The following is a 20,467-nucleotide window of genomic DNA, read 5'->3' as shown; positions in this document are numbered from 1 at the left end:
TGTCATAAGATTGGCCCCTACAGTTTTTAATATCTATGTCGTTTTCTTTAAATTCTGAGAGAATTGCTTGGAACATTTCAAGGCCTTAATGCCCGATTGATGACAGGAATTTAAAATACCGCTCAACTGGAGTACCATCTTGGAGAACATACCGAAAAATAAGTGTAAGCTGATCAACTTTGTTAATGTCTGGAGTAGAATCCACACTGATTTCGAAGTATTTTGCAATTTTCATCTCACGTAGAATCTCTTGACGAACAACCCATGATTTCTATAAACTCGTTACATATCGTAGAAGACAAGTACGATACGTGTCCCTTTCCCTTATTTGCATGTTCAGCCAAATGCTTAGCCAAGAAAGGATCAAACTCGGCGATTAATTCGAGAGATCCAAGAAAATTACCGTTATGTTTAGACCCAATATTCTCGTTTTCTCTCCTTAAGGCCAGGCCTCTAGAAGCTAAAAACTTTATGATGTTGGTTGCAACCACTCTTTGCAAAACATTCCTCCAATATTGTACTTCCGATTCAAGTTGGAGACTTAAATAATTATGTACGGAAGATTTCTGGTTAGATCGTAATACTATCTGACCTTGAGAAGTCTTGTGAACAGTACTTTTTTCATGCGACAAAATCTTTTCGTTTGTTTTCTTCCAATTTGTAAATCCATCAGTCGCGAAAGCTGAATTAGAAGCCTTTTTATCAGAAAACAATAAACACGGAACACAGTACAACGCGTTTCTAGACTTCGAATATAAAAGCCAATCTCTGGACTTTTTTTCCCCGTTAACTAAGGTTCGTGTGAAAGCATCTTTAGATAAATGCCTGTAAATGTTACCAATTTTGCGCTCCGTCTTTAAAAAGTCTATATCTTCAATATTTTGAATAACAGGATTAGCTGAAACTTGGTTTCGTGTATTATCATTTAAATTCTAAAGAGCTAGATCGTTTCCCAAATTATCTAAACTATCTTTCTTTAAAGGGAAAGAATCAATCTTTTGACTACTAATGAAAAGCTTTCATTTTTTTAAATCAGATAGAACCTAAAATTACGTTTTCAAAAATATATAGATATTGATAGTTTTAATAACTTAACTATTTTTAATTAATTTATAAAAGTATTAGTTTCGGCGCCGCTCCGATCACTGCCCCCTCTACAGGCGTTTGCAAAAACACGAGCGAAAAAACTAAATTACTCCCGCGACTTTCCTCTCGCTCGGAGGTACAGTAGATTTACTCCTAAAAGTAGTTTTCATACTATTCTGCATTTTCGCCAAATTAATATAACTCATTTCGATACGGGGATGCTTTGAAAGTTATAAAGGAAGGTAAATAGTTTCACTGTAATTTTGGTGTTCAAAGTAATAGTTTTACTATGTTTAATTACAATTAAAAATATGTTAAAGCTTAGATTAGGGCCATTAGGCTAAAATATGGCCATACCATTATTATACATGGAAGCTAAGCCTTTGCCAAAATAGCGCAAAAATGTGGTGTTTTGGACATTACCTGTAATAATTTTGACAAATCTCTATCATCCTTACTCTACAACGTAACCGAGAGTTAAGAGAACAAAGGATAATAAACATGAAAAATCAGAATTATGTTTACTAAGGTCTTCTCAAATATGCGCCGCTTCGCCAGTGATAGTGACGGCAAAGAGGAGGGAAATAGGGACGGTGAAAAGCTACTATACAGTGGTCTAGACTCTAGAGCTCCCTTCATTCTCCTATTTCCAAACAACCAATGAATCAAGAGACATTTGCAATGTCATAGTGTGAGAAACAAGTTGGGCGTTATTTCGCGGTTAGTTTGAATTTCAAAATATCTAACGTACTTTTCTTAATTTAAACGTTTTAATTCGATTTTTTTTGGCACACATAATTTTAGGCACATTTTTTTACCTAAAACTGCCCTCATCTTGTACTAGTCGGAAAACATCGATTCTATCCCTTTAATTCCATTTCGAGAATTTTCTCATTTTCTTTTGATATTGAAAGTGAACTTGATTCAGCTGAAACAAGTACATTGCCGTGATTTTTATCAATATCATCCGCTGCATCCTTGGATTTAGTAGTAAAAGATGTCTCGACAGAGTCTTTGATGTCGGCTTACGTTTCTGATATTTCATTTTCCGGAGTTTCCCTCGTCGAAAGTGTTGTAAAGAACGAATTAATTTTTGGTACTTTTTCGAGAAGTTCCTTTTCTCTCATAGAACTTTGAGCTTCTCTTTTTCGGCTTTGGGCTCCACTAAGCTTTCTTTTTTCTTGGTTCACTCATTGTTAACAAAATAACTACAAGAGCCCGAATTAAGTTAATTAACCTTAATTCAGTCTTCTACCCAATTTATTAATTTTAATTATATTTTAGATCCAACGTACGACTCACGAGTGTCAGTTTCACTGTGCGAGTGAAAAACCTGCGAATATTTGATTCACGAAATTCCGTTAGCCCTTGCTCGTTGCATTACTCTAGTCTGTAACAACAGTAGAATGGTAACAGCATGGACAGTTGGGAAATGGAAACTGTGGGAAAGTAGGCGAAAATAGACTAAAAGTGGATCCTAAGCAAAAGCGTGGGAATAAAATTCAAAAACTACTTCTAAACTCTTTCTTTCTCTAAGCAAGAATGTAATACGAATCACGATAGACAATCATCGAAATTACAAACTTTTCATACTCTCACGCTATTTGAAAACGAAAAACAGTCCCGTAATGATGCAAAACTAACGTCATGTTTTTGAGTTTTTCGAAAATTTAATAAAACAATCGCTCAGATTTGGGTATCACCAGACTTCTTGGGCGCCCCTATTTGGCTGGCGTCCGGGGGCAGATGCCCCTTCTGCCCCCCTTAATCCGGCCCTGTCCACACAGGCTCTCAGCTCCTTTAAATGGTGGTCAATGATAACAAAAATGAAAATAATTTAAAAAATGAAATGAAGTCTATCTAATAAATTATTAAATGCATGCATATAACCCATGCAATAAATTTAATTGGCTTCGTAAATAAAGCGACTAATAAATTACAATATAAATTAACACGAATTATTAAAATTATCAAATGAATGCGATAAATCATAAAATACACTAAAATATCTATTTAATTAGTAATTAAATAGGAAGAAAAAAATCAAAGACCCTAAAGAAAAAAGTTCAGAAGAGTCGAACCCCACAGATAAAATTCAAAAGTATCCGACCCCACAGATAGAGAGGTACCCCTCCCATCCCCGACACTTTAGAGAAAAACTTAGGGATGAAAACTCGAACTTTGTTGAGTCTCCATGACACAGTGGTAGAGTGTTATACTACTGCACGAGCGACCCGCGTTCGATTTACTCGACACACGAAGATATAAAATCCATGCGGTTGGAGAAATTTTCTCTCAGTTAAGAAACGGCCAGGCCCGGGTCGCGAATTAGTCTTTTTTTCATTTTGTAAACGCGAAGTAATATACGCGACGTTTTCCAAGAAACAAATTGTCAAATTTTGTGAGTTCCTACGAATAAAGTACAAATACGCTATAGATATGAGCCAAAGGTATGTTTCACTTTTATTATTATTTCCGATGGGGATATGATTGACGGATAGGCTTATAACAACTGAGAATCCCTGTATCGATAATCCCCCCTGTAGAACGGCCACTTAATTAAGTTTCAAGGGGATAACCGTTGCAAAATATACCATACCATGACACGACCATGTTGATGATATCTGGTGTAAGTATACTTAGCGCGGCCCACGGAACATCCAATCGCACCTGGAGTCCTATTCTGAGTCGTTCGTTACGCCATCTACCGATGTTTTTTTTGGTTACGGTAGAAAATTGTCGTTCAACTCTATAGTTGCAATTCTGAAGCTATCGGTAGGATTTTTGGTCGGCCGTATCGACAAGAAAAAGGCGGTACGCTAACACAAGGGATACCCCTATCGTTAGACTTTCCATCTTCCAAGTTTCAACTTTAAAAATTTTAAAACAAGGCGGTCGTATTATTGCAACATGAAATATTATCGCTGGCTGCTGCTGCAGATAATTTAGCTCGAAGAGATTTAAGAAGGCAGCGCGTAATTAGAGATAGGTCGCAAGCTTTCGAGTTAGATGATTACCGTTTGTAAAGCAGTGGCGTAACTACAGGGGAGCAGAGCCCGCAACTGCGGGTGGGCCCATGGCTTTTGGGGGCCCTTTTGAAACTTTCCCTATAGACTGATTGTCCCGTATTTCGTAAATTTCACAAATCTTCCTATAAAGTCCCATATTTTTGAGGTTTCAAATTAATTATTTATAATCCCAACTGTATGACGTTTTAAACGCATAAATTACTTTGCATTCAGAGCTGCACTCCAAATAACACAATTGAATTTCGCCTCAGACCTTTCATTTAAATAGGGTTGTAAGTCGGAAAATTTTCCGCTCGGAAAATTTTCCGGAAAATGACCGAGCTATATTTTTCCGGAAAATTTTCCGTATTTTTCCGCTACCGGTTTTTCAATTAAAAAGTTAAAACTTTAAAATTTTTCAATTGCCTTTCTTTTCTAAACATTCATTATTTTGTTTTAGGTGAATTCGGAGGGGTAAAAAATTGTCCAAGGGCACAGAGTCTAGTGACCCCTATTCTCTATAGGAAAAGCTCACTCATTTGCTATCGCTTGCATGCATAAGGTTACTGTTTGCTCTTATGACGGTATAAGGCGTTAGAGAGTCGAGACCTAACCGTTAAGAGACCCAAGTGAAACTAAAATTATCAGGCATAAAGGATAGTGATCGTCTGCGTCAATGTAAGGGAAACGAGGTGTTATGTTGTTAATGCTATCCGACGGCGGTCATCACGGAGGAAGACGTGGGCCCAATTCAGAAGGCGATTCTAAGGGCGCTGGATGGGATACCTTCGCGGAGCCCTCTACCGCGCCTTGCGAACTTTAGCCTGACGACCGGGGCCCTAGTATACTCCTGTGAGGATTCGTTCACTGGGCAATGGTTGAAGGACAGCTTAGCCTACTCGGTGGTGGGGGATGCGGTGCTCTCAGTAATGAGAGCTAGCGAACTCCCTAAGCCGTTTAAGGTAATGTTCCGCACCAAGGACCAGATCACCAAGGAGCCGGCGGTGCTGTTTCGGCGCCTAAAGGCCCTTAATGCAGGTTTTGCCACTGAACGCTGGAAATGTATCCGGACGTACGTGGACAGGGCCGTACGGTACTGGGTACTGCTAATTGATGGCTCCTCATTGGAAGCCATTAAGAATGCTGGTTTCGTGGGCTATACTGGAGTGGACAAGGGTTCCTTCAAACTCCTTCAGAACACGGAAACCACTAAAACCACTGTAGCCGAGTCTGCGGCGGGGGGTGGGACTAGCGAGATGGGGGATCTCGCGGAGGAGCTCTCTGGTGTCGCTCTAGGCACAGAGGGGGAGGGGGGGGGGTGGCTCATTCGGAAGTCTGTTCTTCCATGGATGAGTCCACCCTACTGGAAGAATCGGATGGGACCCTTCGGGGTTCAGCCGATGAGCGTTCTAGTGGTCCTGGTGAGGGGGAGGATCTTGGGACTGGGAGCTCGCCTGTCGGGGGGGGAGGTGCCATTAGCCCTCTCGGGACCGATGAGGTGTAGCTAGGTCCCTTCTGAACCCCTCTCTTAGGGACCATGGGGACGCTACGTGCAATTCAAATCAATTTGCACCATAGTAAGGCGGCCTCTGCGGTACTCTGCAGGAGGTTTGCTATAGAGGGTCTTGATCTGGCCCTCATACAAGAACCGTGGATTTGCCATGGCAAAATCCTCGGTCTTGACGCGGCGGGGTCACTATTCTATGACCAAACTGCTGCTAGACCTAGGGCGTGTATTTTGGTTCGGAGGGATCTTTGTTGTATCTCTCTACCGCTGTACACGTCCCAGGACACGGCGGCCGTGAATCTAGTCCTGGCCATTGGGCATGCCAAGTTGACTATCACGGCTGCCTCCGCATACTTTGCCCACGACGCGGACTCTCTCCCGACAATTGAGGTGATCAATTTGGTCAATCAATGTGAAAAGAGAGGGGACAAACTAATCATTGGCTGCGATGCCAATGCTCATCACATCACGTGGGGCAGCTCTGACTGCAACAAGAGGGGTGATGATTTACTAGAATATTTAGTTGGTTGAAAACTCTATATTCTTAATCAAAACAATGAACCTACTTTTGTTACTTCTAATAGAAGGGAGGTCATTGACCTCACGCTAGCCACAGAAAACCTCGTGTCTTCCGTGTCTAACTGGCATGTGTCAAATGAACCGTCTCTGTCGGATCATAGGCACATCTGCTTTACTGTCGCGATTACTTCTGTCCCGGCGGGGACGGAGATACGCAACCCAAAACGGACTAATTGGGCCGGCTATAGGGAAGACCTAATCCTACGCTACGGAGGGGGTCACACTCTTAAACTTACTTCACCTAAGGATCTTGATCGGGCTGCTGGTGATTTACAGTGCTCCATCATGGAGTCGTTCCACCGGAACTGCCCACTTAAGACCGTCAACCGCTCGAGGCTTGTCCCTTGGTGGAACGCGGATCTCAGCCGGCTTCGTAAATACACGCGCAGGCTCTTTAACAAAGCCAAGCGCACGGGTGACTGGGCTGGATACAGGCAGTCCCTTAACACCTACAACAGGGCCATTAGAGCTGCTAAGAAGGACTCCTGGCGGACCTTCTGTGAGCAAATCTCCAATGTCCCTGCCACGGCTAGGGTCATGAAGATTCTAGCGCACGACAGCACACATCGACTTAATGCTATTAAGCTACGGGAGGGTGTGTACACTAAATCTGGGGCTGAGACTCTCAAGCATATGCTGGAGGTCCATTTTCCTGATTCTACTTTTATTAATCCAACAAACCCTGACTCTCTCTACCCTGTCCTGCACAGGGCTAAGAGGGAAGACTGGCTTGTAGCCAGACAGGTTGTCACGATTCCCAAGCTTCGGTGGGCTGTCAACTGTTTTGAGCCCTACAAGTCTCCGGGACCCGATGGGGTCTTCCCTCTGCTTTTGCAGGAGGGCTTAGACCACATCGCCTCTCCGCTATGCAAGATCTACAGACTGTGCATTGCTCTCGGTCACATACCTCGTGACTGGAAACGCTCTAGGGTCATCTTTATTCCCAAGCCCGGGAAGGCTTCCTATCTCGAGGCGAAAGCATTTAGACCCATATGCCTGACCTCCTTCTTCCTCAAAATTCTGGAGAAGTTGGTGGACAGGTACATCAGAGACGAGGTACTTTCGGTAACTCCTCTCTCTTCTTCACAATTTGCCTACCAAAAAGGCAAATCCACTGAGACGGCCCTTCACGGCCTTACGAATTGCCTGGATAGGGCATTCGAGTTTCAGGAAATTTCACTGGCTGTCTTCCTCGATATCGAGGGGGCCTTTGACAAGGTCTCTAGCTCGGTTATTACTGAAGCTGTTGAGAGATTTGGCATCAGCGCCACTCTTGGCCGCTGGATCAAGTCCATGCTTACCGACCGCGAGGTGTCGGCGTCCCTCCTTGGGGACTCTCTAGGGGTGACTACCAGCAGGGGCTGCCCTCAGGGTGGAGTGCTCTCCCCCCTGTTGTGGTGCCTGGTGGTGGACGAGCTCCTGGGGAGGCTCGGGGGTGCTGGGGGCTGTTGCTGCTTCGGGTATGCGGACGATGTAGCGATAGTCTTTACGGGGAAGTTCCCGGATACTGTCACCGCGCTTATGAGATCTGCTCTCTCTAGCGTGGAGCAATGGTGTCAGGCGGTTAACCTCACCGTTAATCCTGATAAAACTGTCCTCGTTCCTTTTACGAGGAAGAATACTAAGGATCTGTTCAATGATATCTCTTTCTTTGGCCAGGTCCTGACAAAGTCCTCCGAGGTGAAATACCTGGGGGTGACTTTTGATTGTAGACTCACATGGAAGCCGCATCTTGATCGGTGTATTAAGAAGGCCAAGATGCTCTTCTGGAGGACCAGGAGCTCTGTCGGCCAGACTTGGGGCCTCAACCCCAAGGCTGTACACTGGCTCTATACTGGGATCATCAGACCCATACTATCTTACGGGGCACTTGTCTGGTGGACAAGGGTCCGGCTTAAGACGGTGCAGGCTGCCCTGCGCAAGCTTCAAAGGCTTGCCTGCATTGGTGTTACGGGGGCCATGAGATCGACCCCAACTGCTTCCCTGGAGGTGCTCCTTGACATGCTTCCTCTTCATCTCTTCATTGAGGAGGAGGCTGTCATGGGAGCCTACAGGCTCAACATTAGTGGCTGTTGGGTTCCAAGACTTTGGGATTACAGCCATACGAAGCTCTTTCGGGATTACGCCGCACTTGAGCCGTCGCTTACGATGTGCTCTGACAAAACCGTTACCAGTTTTGATTTCACTAAGCCATTCAGCATCCACTTCCCCAGTCGGGCAGAGTGGACTAACCTGCTGCCTCTTGGCACTGGGGGTGAAACCATTTGGTTCACCGATGGCTCCAAGACTGATTCCGGCGCTGGCGCCGGCTATTACTGTCAAACCACAAGGGTCGGCTTTTCTGCTTGCCTGGGCACCTTCGCTAGTGTGTTCCAGGCTGAAATTGCCGCGATCTGTTATTGCGCTGTTATTGCGCAGATTACTGTATTAACAAAGGGTATACCGGACGGACTGTGAGAATTTATTCTGACAGTCAGGCTGCCCTGAACGCTCTGAACCAGTGTCAGATTACTTCTCAACTGGTGCGTAGCTGCCTCGACCTGCTAGCGCGACTGGCATCCTGCAACAGGGTTCTGCTGTACTGGGTGCCAGGGCATAGCGGATATTATGGCAATGAGCAAGCCGATAGATTTGCGAAAAGGGGTGCGGAGGCAAAGCTCTTGGGGCCGGAGCCGGCCGTCCCCATCCCCTACAGGCACGTCAAACGGTGTCTGCATGACAGGTTGACTGTCATACAAAATCAGCTCTGGCACAGCATGGAGGGCCAGAGACAGACAAAGTTGTTTGTCGATGGTCCCTGCAGGTCTCGTGCTAGGGACCTAATTTCGCTCGGCAGATGGGATATTAGGCTGGCCACCGGTCTTTTGACCGGACATTGCCGGCTTAATAGGCACCTCCATCTGATGGGTTTTGCCGACGACCCTCTCTGTAGGTCGTGTCAGGAGAAGGAAGAAACATCCGCCCACGTACTTTGCGAGTGCGACTACTTCGCCTCGCTTAGATTAGAATATTTTGATTCACACACCCTGGAACCCTCGAGGGTCTCCTCTCTCACGGTGGAGCGAATTCTTCGCTACGCTGCAGCTACAGGCCTATTCAAGGCCTGATTACGAGGATGCACAATATGCCTTTGGCATCGGTGCTAGGGCGCGTACCCTCCTCATCAATAATAATAATAATAATAATGTTATTAAGCTTGTTAACCCTGTTTAAAATCACAAATTATGGGAAAATCAACCAGTAATATTTGGCGGTACTTTAATAAATCTACTAAAGATGGCAAAATAACTGGGGAATGTTTTAAATCTTTAAAAGTTGGATAAATTGACTCAAAGCTCACATAATTGCTAGTTTTATATTTTTCCGATTAGCGGAAAATGTTCCGCGAAGAGGAAAATTTTCCGGAAAAGTTTCCGGAAAATTTTCCGCGTTTTATTTTTCCGGAAAATTTACAACACTATTTAAATATCAAGCCCAAAGATTGAACTGAATTATAGCACAGAATTTTAAAATATTTTTAATTATAAAAAAGAGTTTTGAAAATCTGTCATCTCTGAAAACATTTCTTCCTACCTGACCCTTTTAAATAGCTTGATTTGGTAATTTTAACTCACTTAGGTCTCTTTTGGCTTAGCGTTTCATTCAATTAGTAGTCACTTTTTCAAGTAAATCTAAATGTACGTCTTTGTGAGCCCTTCAGCATTTGTTTAGTTCTAGGTGCGATGTAACGCTCATTTACTAAAGAATCCTATGTTTTCAAAAAAAATAACGTAATCCTCGCTCTAAATCTAATCATGTATGAGTCCTGTATAGTCCTATAATTTGACGAAGAGAATCCTACTTTTTTGCATTAAAAATTCTCCATAATAGTTGAGACCCTGCTTTGCAGTTTAGGGGAGTGAGCCATGTATGTGCAAGAAATCTTAGTCAAAAGCGGCAACGAGGCGCATTGCTATAAATTATGAAATTGAAAAGTAGTATTCAAGATGCTTTCATACTTTTTGAAAGCTCGACACTCAAGAAGGGGTGGTATGGGAGTGGCAGGTATATCTTTAGCCGCTGCACTATCACTAGTAGATAATCTAGCTTTTTTGGCAAGTATAGAATCATCTTCATTGATTGTACCTTCAAAACAAGACTGTGACGGATTGAATAATTTTAAATTTAAGGTTTACCATTAAAATTATTTTTAAGTTCAAATACTTCAAGCCCAAAACCAGCCTCTCCAATAGCATTGTTTCCCTCGACGCACATCTCCCCCATAAAAGCAAGTAAACGTTGCTCTTGATCTGTCAAAACTAGTTTTGATCTCTCACCTCCACCAGTTAACGCAGCGCTTTTCTTAATAGCTACACCTTTACTCTTTGTGTCAGATTTCCAATCTGACCATGACTAATTAAATAATTTGGAATAACATAACATGTACATAAATAAATTTCTCATAATCTTAACTTGTACCTTTTTCCACTGTTTTAAATCTTTAGTTGGTCCTGTGCCATCAGCATTCAGAATATCCGAAATTTCTCCCCATAAGCGATCATGAGTCGCTCTTGTAAAGGTGTTAGTCAATTTACCAGAAACTAGTTCCGGGTGTTTCTCCATAAATTCCAACAGCAATGCCCGTTGCCTCTCTGTAACTCTTGCAGCACGAGGCATATTTTTCCTAGATTAAAACAAAAACACATATGTAGTTCGCCTCTATTTAGAGTGGATAGTAAATAAAACAGTAATATTCTAAACAAGGTCGAAATAACTCAAGAAGAAATTAAAACATGAAGCCAAAAAAACATTGGTTGAATTTGCAAATATTAAAAAAGAGGCACTCATTTTAGTCATTTAATATATGTACTTAAATCTTAAGCCATAAACTTCAAACTTTGTTATTGTTGCTGTTCAACATCAACAATAACAATGTTTGAAGTGCCAAGGCTTAACGACATGCTAATAATAATGAATGTTATAGAAATTTTCTTTGTTAATCAAGAAACGTAGTATATTATAGTGTTCAAAATATAATACTTACAGTTAATTCTATGCAATGTTTCTCTTCTCTTAATGAAATCTCAATTTATCTAGTTGTTTTCGGCTCTCCAAAATATCTTCCTTCGGTCACGGTGAAGAAAAAGTTTCTAATGGCTCTATGATTGGCCACATTGAAGCCACGTGACCAAACACTTAGCCTCTAATATCTTTTGAAATTTAAGGAAGAGAAAATGCCAAACCACTTCCGTGCGGCAAAGAGCGAACGGAACTATTCCTACCGAAAGGGGGCTTAGAATACGAAAAATTCTGGCGGTAAAAGTTTTTCGTTACGGCGCGTTCGTTAGTCCGTTCGATGAATTCTTATCGGTAAATTTAACGAACGACTCAGAATAGCACTCCAGCTATGGAAAGGGGCGACTGGGGTAATTATCGTTACTTGAACTTGAAAATAAAAATAACCGTTATGGAGGGGAATATAGTATTCGACGATGGTAGTGTATTCACTCTAACAAAGGCCGAGGCAGGGAAACTGAACGAGAAATTTAGTTTTATGAGATTTCACTTCAAGCTTTTAAATGATCAAGCCGAAGTTATTAAATGCATGTACGAAGCTATTGTAAAACGCATGAATGATATATATGAAAAATATTATGTAAGTCGCGGTACTATGTTTCACAATGATTGCGACCGTGTAAAAAATTTCCTAGCAGCGTGTATAGTTCCTTCGAGCATTTTCGAAGATTTTTGTAACTTGGTTCGTGACAAAAACTTGACGCGTAAGCTACAATTATATAATTTATTCTACATTTGCTTAAATAACGACGCGTACATTCGCGAATTAATTGGAATTGATTGTGTTCATTAAATGTTTTCTGACTAGAAAATCTGATTCATAATAATAATAAGCTTAGAATAACCTACCATAAGCCTATCCTTTTCAGGATCTATATTAGCATAAACCTAGCATAAGCCTATCCTTACAGGTATCATCCAAGTGACGTCTTCAAAAATTAGCCGTGACGTCATACCAATACACTAAAAATAAATTCAAATTTCCCGCCAACACCACCAGGTGGCGCAACAATGAACAACATGTACCACCAAGGACGCTAAAATATGCCCCCCAAAACAACCACAAGCAAGGACGCAACAATTCAAATTTCCCGCCAAAACCATCACGTGACGTCATCAATTCCCCCCCATCCCCCCCAACGCAAAGGGTGACTCTATAAACCCAAAAATTTTACCCCCCGCCCCCCTAAAAGGGGGAAGGAATGGGGGTAAAATTTTTGGGTTTATAGGGTCACCCTTACTCTCTCCCTTCTGTCCCACCCTCAGTCGATTCCTGAACTGCTGAACGAAACCCTGTCGGCTCACCCTTAAGAAACCCTTTGAAGTCCGAAGTATTATTTTATATCGAATATTTTATTTTATTCGTTTTGATACCTTTATTTTTCATCAATTTGAATCCCTAATTTTTCGGAAGAGAATCGGAGATTTTGTTTTATTCATTTTGATACCTTTATTTTTGTCAATTTGAATACTTAACTTTTCGGAAAAGAAACTCGGAGACATTTTCTTTTAACCCCTAAGTTGAAAAAGATAAGGAGCGCGAGTGAGCGAAATAAATCGAAAAAAAAGAATAATAATTAACCCTTAAATCGCGAGAAAAGAAAAAAATCATAATTATCTCTTAACTCGAGAAAGAAGAAAAAAGAACCCTTAACCCTTAAGAAGAATATGGAAAAGAGGAGCAACTTGTAAGAAATTAAAAACTTGAAACTATTTTGATAAACTGACTTGAAACTATGGTTAAAGAAATTAGAATATGATTGACGGATTGATTCATTTTTTTTTAAAAATCTTAAATTTTTGTTTTTGAACATTATTATTTTAGTGCATAACTGCACGATTTGAACCTAAAAAACCCCAAAAACTTAAAGGAGACATTCCATGGAGGTTATAAATTGAAACCCCCCCCTTTTGATTTTTGATTAATTTTTTATTTTGACCCTTAAAAAGTGTGTGAACATTTATGAACAAGATTGAATATTATGTTGAATATTAAAATTTGGATTAGAATCTATTTTGACTCTCAATTGACACATACCATCAAACGCGGTCACTTTTGATTCAGAAATTTTATAAGGCCCTCGTTCCCGTTAAAAGGCCTTAACTCTCCACAACTGACTGCATTCTAACATCTTGTCTAGCGTTAGCGAGGTTGAATCATAAGTGAAAAGAGGTAGGTGTTTATCTTATACTTTAACCCCTCTAGTAAGAATCAAACACTCCACCTTACCCCCATAAAATCTTAAAGAGCATAAAGAAAAAGCTTATAAATTGGCGCAGTCGGCAGGATCCGATCCTTCGGAATCTTATCAATATGATGGATTTTGACATGTCTTGAAGAGAGTCAAGATTGGTTCAATTATTAAATGCCCTATATTTTGAAAAATATTGAAAGTAATCGAGCAATCACCATGGGTCAAATGGACACATCAGATCTCTTAGTATACGTTTTGATTATCTTAATAATCATATTGTCTTATGACAAAGTAATTCTACCCTTGATAAAATTATTTTATGTCTTGGTTAGTTGGATCCAAAGAAAAAATTAGTTACCCCTAATCTTAAAGATGAAATGATATTAAAACTATTACAGCAAAATGCTGAATCACAACAAATGTTTAAAGAAACGCTAGAGACACTCAATAAGAGTTTTAGAGATTCATTAGAAACCCATAGAGGTTCCCCTCCCCAATCTTTGAGATCTAACTCAAGTTCGAGTTCGGAATCTGATACCCATCAAATTAATACGAAACATACCCATATAAATGATATACCAAAATCACCCGAAGAAAATGCGATTGATAGAGATGAAATCCTTAGAAGAGTCGAAAAGACTAGAAAAGAGGAAGAGAGGTTAGACCCCATATTTACAACTACCCCTTATAACCAAAAAGAAACAGGAAAGAAAGTATCCCTCCCCTCCAATATTTACGAAGAAAAACGTTCGGAAGACCCCTATACGACACGAGTAAAAGAATTTTTCAACCCCCCCTACAAACGTTACCTTGAGACCAGAGAGAGAGGAACTTTTTCCAAGAAACGAACCTATACTAAGTCAGAATACCTTCCAAGACAAGTTGAAAAGTCCTATATTTCCTGTATACGAGAAAGAACAAGAGATATCAAATATATCTGATATTACCTTTATTCCTAGAGGAGAAAAATTACAATATTCAACCCAGAGAAATAGAACTTTACCAATTCCTCAATTTACGGCAAGATTTAATGGAGAATCAAACCCTATAGAATTCCTATATAGCGCTTACGAGTATGGGATGATAACAGGCGTAACCCTTCAAGAATTATTGACCCATATACCCCTAGCATTCGAAGGACAAGCAAAGAAATGGTATTGGAAAAATATTAATCATTTTCATACCTGGAATGACTTTGAGAATAAGTTTAAAGAAAAATATTTGGGAGATGGTTATTCCAAAATAATCAAGAGAAAACTTCAAACAATATGGCAAAGACCCAATGAGACCCCTGAAGATTATGCTCAGGATATGATAAATATTTATGATGAATTACCCTCTATCCCCTCTGAGCAAGATCGATTAGATCATATAGTTTTTGGATTAATGCCCGAATATGAAGCCCTATTAAATCTGAAAACATGTACCACATTTGATGAACTTCTAGAGGTAGTGAAGCAACTTCAACCAGTGATGGGAGTTTTACACCCTAGAAATCAAGGAACAAACGAACCCCGAAACCCCTTAATAAACAAATTTTGCAATTATTGCAAGGAATACGGACATTTTGTTTATAACTGCCCAAATAAAAGAAGTAGACCACAAGAAGTAACCTTATCCCTTGAATCGTATCTTCAATCAGCTAGGCCTAAATGCTTTGTATGCAATTCTACGGACCATATGGCTCGAGATTGTCCCCAAAAACAAAACTATCAATCAAGAGAAAGAATAAATGAAGAACAAAATACCACTCCTAAAAGAACGGTTGAGATAACTGTCCCACAACATGACAACTTAATTAACGTGATACGTAATTTCGTCCCAAGAACTGGAAGTATACCCCTACAATTACCCAATGGCAATTATGCTGCAATCCTAGACACGGGAGCATGTACATCATTTATGGTCAAAAATGTCGCTGAACAAGTCTACCCAGAAATGGATTTTGATCGTCTGAAAACAAGAGAATTCGTTTCAGCTTCCCCTAACTGTCCTCTTAAAGCTGAAGGCCCAATTAAACTTCCCATACAATTAGATGATGAAATGGGTCCCCCTATGGAAATTGAATTTTACATAATTGAGAAGGCAAACTTTTCGATTATATTGGGATCCGATTGGATGAGAGATGTAGGAGCAAAACTGAACTACGAGGATCATAATATCACTTGCACAGTAAATGGACAATACTGGGTGTTTCCATTTATTCAAAACCCTAGAGTAACCCCTACTACTACGATTCTGACAAATGAAATAAGTATGATAGAAGATATAGAAGCAGAGAAAAAACAAGAATTGCAAAACTTCTCTATCGAAGAGGAGAGAATGAATGAAAATTCCCTTACAGAGGATGAAACAGACGAGGACAAAGAAGAATTGAAACATAAAAGCACTGCCTTTTACCCCTACGACTGGTTTTCTAATAGAAACAAGTTGATGAAGTCTTCAAGTACTCAAACCCCTATTACGGAACCGCAACGTGTAACCACGATTAAAGAAGAGGAGAAGAGACTACGACGTTGTCGACGCAACAGAAGACGTACTTCATTCATGGACCCTCAAATGCCTGCAAACTACACGAACCCTCCCTCATCCTTAGATGATAATCAAACGCAAGCTTTTGAAAATATTAGACATACCCCTATCCCCCAAAAACAACGTCCATATGAGACAAAAACCAACGATAATGACTATCGTTTCTTCATTTTAAAACCTTACTACACAAACCATAAAAACCATTTAAATTACCCTCGCAATATTTATGTCGCAAAAAATTCATCATCTGGATATCCTCGAAACAATGACCCTTACCATAAGGACAGAAGTTCTGCTACACCCCAGAAATATAAAGAAATGGAATTAAAAATCGACGCAGGAATATTCCCTAACCCCTCTATTAATTTGAAACTTGTCATACCGATGGACATCGAAAAAATGAATGCCGTAAAAATATCGCCTTATCCACTAATGAGAAATCGGAAGATACCCAGGATATTGAAATAACTTTTAATATTACCAGTCCCAATTATCAAACCCCCCATAGGCGCTGGGTGAAACCTGAATTTTATGCCCTAAAAGAAAACACATCCAGTAGATATAAGAGATAAATTTCTTAACCCATTAACCCCTATATTTTAAATCATTTAACCCCTATATATATCTAAAAAAAAGAAAAAAAAGGAAAAAAATATTTTCATTATGGTGATGGTAAGATCGATATGTTAAGTTCGGGGACGAATTTTTCAGAAGAGGTGGGGATATGTAACCATCTTAACACAAAAATCAAATTAAATTTACAATTAATCATTAAATTAGTAACGAAATACCTTAAATTAACATTATAAAGATATTACTAACCCTTTAAACTTAAACCTATCCCTTTAAAATAAACTGAAAAGAAATTCTTTCGTACAATAGATGAGGAACTAGCCCCTCAATGTTGACACAAAACTTTCTAGAACTATCCTATACCCCTATATCCATAGTGTAAAATGAAATACCTTGCAACTAAAATACTTTCCAAGAACCCAGAGAAATGTCACGCTGATTTAGACCCCAAGCAACAAGACCTTGAGTCACTATCCTGGTACCTGGCCCGAAAAACTTCTAGAACCCTTAAACTGACCAATCCCCATTTGGTCCCAGATTTAAAAGTTTTGCCTATTCGTTGATAACATGAATCCGCCCGGCTACGTCATAAATATGGTCCACTATTCGCCAAACCAAAGTCAATCAACAAACGTCATTGTCCCAGAAATCCTTGCGAGAAACTAAAAGTTATATATACGAAGTCCCTCCTGTCCCACCCTCAGTCGATTCCTGAACTGCTTAACGAGACCCTGTCGGCTCACTCTTAAAAAACCCTTAGAAGTCCGGAGTATTATTTTATATCGGAGATTTTATTTTTTATTCATTTTGATACCTTTATTTTTCATCAATTTGAATCCCTAATTCATCGGAAGAGAATAGGAGATTTTATTTTATTCATTTTGATACCTTTATTTTTCGTCAATTTGAATACGTATTTTTTCGGAGAAAACTCGGAGACATTTTTTTAACCCCTAAGTTGAAGAAGAGAAGGCGCACGAGTGAGCGAAATAAATCGAAAAAAAAAGAATAATAATTAACCCTTAAATCGCGAGAAAAGAAAAAAATCATAATTATCTCTTAAATCGAGAAAGAAGAAAATAAGATCCTGAATTAAAACCCTTAAATCGATAAGAAGAAAAAAGAACCCTTAACCCTTGACCCTTGAGAAGAATATGCAAGAGGAGCATCTTGTCGTAAGAAATTAAAAAACTTGAAACTATTTTAATAAACTGACTTGAAACTATGGTTAAAGAACTTACATTTTGGTTGACCGATTGATTCAATTTTAAAAAATCTTAACTTTCTATTTTTGAAAATTATCGTTTTTAGTGCATAACTGCACGATTTTAACCTTAACACCCCTAAAATTGAACTTAAAAACCTCACATAGAGGTTATAAATTGCAAACCTCCCTTAGATATAACTTTTGATTTTTTGATTAAATTCTTATTTTGACCCTTAAAAAGTTTGTGAAAATTTATGAACAAGATTGAATATTATGTTGAACATTAAAAATTTGGATTAGACTCTATTTTGACTCTCAATTGACACATACCATCAAACGCGGTCACTTTTGATTCAGAAATTTTATGAGCCCCTCGTTCCCGTTAAAAGGCTTTAACTCTCCACAACTGACTGCATTCTAACATCTCGTCTAGCGTTAGCGAGGTTGAATCATAAGTGAAAAGAGGTAGATGTTTGTCTTGCATCTTCACCCTTCTAGTAAGACGTCGAACATCCCACCCCACCCCCATAAACAACAACTGAAGAAGGCAGGTAAAGGCTTATACGTTGTAAGATGACTAAGTTCTAACCTAATTCTTTTATATTGTTCCAATAGATCTTCGTCACTAGCATTCTTATCTACACTTTCAATAGAAACACGAGGTTGCTCTTTAGCTAATAATAATTAGTGTTAAAGACAATCAAATCCCTTAAATATTGTCACAATAATTAAACAAACACGTTCATTGGCTTCAGATTGTTTTAAATTTTTTTAAAAAAAAAAAGGATACGTAGAGGTTTTCTCTTTGCTGTACCTTCCCTATAAACTACAGGTGGTTTATGACCACTCATTCGTCTAGGATAACGTGAATTAGTACTGCGAAATGGTGTAAATGAAAAAGACCGTCCTTTATATGCAGGAGAGTTACTATTAAACACGGGTGCTGGTTTAGGCAATTTGGCAGGATTTTTGATACGCAAAGAAGTAATTTCGTTCTTCCTATCTAGAAATTGATTATGAGGTAACGACTGAACGTTTTCAAATCGTAAATCCACATCATTCATTGATGTTTCAACATTTGGTGGCATTACCGTCACCGGAGAAAGTGCCACCAAATTATGGGTGTTACCTGTCCCCATTAATGGTGCTCTAACTAACAGTTGCATGCGCAATGGTAAAACGTTACGAATTACGGTAACATTATCACTGGGGGCGTTGTTGTTTACTGTCAAATCTGGCCTAAAAATAGGACCAAGTAATTGAAGTAATCCAACAAAATTTTGCAAACGTTCGTCTCTGTCCATAAATGGGACGAGTATGGGTATTAAACCAGAGTTTTTTTGCGGTACAAACAGACTGGCCAAATTTTCATCGTGACTGTGATTTCTATTGCTAAAATTTACACCAAAATTACCCCCGGAATACATTAAATTAGTTCCAGTTCCAGTTCCAGTTCCAATTTGTGAAAGTTGTGCAACACCATGACCAACATCTGCCTGGCCAAGGCTTAATATTTCGGTTGGGCATTCCGAAGAATCTTCGTTAATTTCATCTTCTTCTAACTCTTGGGAACTCATTATTATAAATCCTACCAACAGTTCTAGTTTCAGTTAGAGTTAAAACCATGCGTGAGGAAATTTGTTTTTATGCTGTAGGATTATAGTCTGTTTCAGCTTTGGTTGTCAGCCAGCGCAAAGGCAGGCCTCTATAAACGCAGCTTTGTACGTGCTGACAATAGACGAAAGAAATCTCAATGTCCACTATCTAAAATCCCGAGATTTAAACCTAGGCTTAGCTTTACGCGTGGTGACAACCGAAGCTGTAACCGAGTAACACTTAATTCTGACAATAGACCACGTGGAGCTAAGTCCTAAACCTAACTAGCTTCACTATTCGTTGTCAGAAATCTTATATAACTAAATAATTAAACATTAATTACATACCTTCAATCTTGTTATTTCTTCTCTAAGAAATGGTAGCCGAAAAAATTGGACACGACTTAACGCGTTCGGTCCAGTCATAGCCCACTCGATCACGCGCGTCACGACGCAAGCTGCTCGCGCTATAGAAGCCCGTTCAAAGAATTCAGTTTACATGTATAAGCGCGACTTTTGAAAAAAAATCGAACTCGCCGAAAAATTAACATAAGTTCTATGGGAGGAGATCAGTTTTTTGACCATATCCTCTCTTCTATTGGTCGAATTGACCTGAAATTTTTATGAGACGTGTGGTTCAACGAGTTTTATTGCTCTAAAAAAGATTCAAGCTTCTAGAGTGGATAGTTTTCTTTAAAAAAATTATTTTCAAAATCAAAATGATGGGTTCAGTGCTAAGACTGAATTGATCTTCGGATCTACTGGTCCAAATGTCCTGAAATGTTAACGAGAGGTGTGTTACAATGTATTCTAATATATTAAAAAGGCTTGAAGCTTTTAGAGTGGATAATTATTTTAATAAAAATTAATTTACAATGTCATAGTTGTAAATTCAGTACTTAATACACAATATCTTTGGATCTAATGGCCCAAGTGTCCTGAAACTTTAATTAACCTGCCTTTTAGGGAGTAATAGGTTATAAATCCTAGACGTCTTGAACCAATTTTCTAAGCTTTGTAAACGTGCAGAGGGGCAGATGTCAGGAAAACCCTTGGAGTTATGCCCAGCTGACAATATCATTTTTGAGCCATTGGCCATTTTTAAATGTTATCCTTACTTGTTGGGTGAG

At 39.6% G+C, this 20,467-nt stretch overlaps 1 protein-coding gene across 1 annotated transcript; it reads right to left on the bottom strand.

Annotated features, from left to right (window-relative positions):
• Nucleotides 1-16,623: 16,623 nt before the first annotated feature.
• Nucleotides 16,624-19,319, bottom strand: LOC149680669 (uncharacterized). Its single transcript, XM_089834624.1, has 3 exons — nucleotides 18,533-19,319; nucleotides 18,308-18,416; nucleotides 16,624-16,696 (listed from the first exon to the last, which is right to left on the bottom strand). Exons 1-3 carry the CDS (start codon nucleotides 19,317-19,319, stop codon nucleotides 16,624-16,626), a joined length of 969 nt encoding a protein of 322 aa, XP_089690750.1.
• Between the last annotated feature and the right edge of the window lie 1,148 nt (nucleotides 19,320-20,467).

This window comes from Phalangium opilio, unplaced genomic scaffold, assembly GCF_054372755.1.
Source record: "Phalangium opilio isolate 3A_F unplaced genomic scaffold, DU_Popi_V2 ptg000039l_2, whole genome shotgun sequence".
Taxonomy (NCBI): Eukaryota; Metazoa; Arthropoda; class Arachnida; order Opiliones; family Phalangiidae; genus Phalangium; species Phalangium opilio.
The sequence above is the reverse complement of the archived record's forward strand: the minus strand, read 5'-3'. Positions and strand labels throughout refer to the sequence as shown.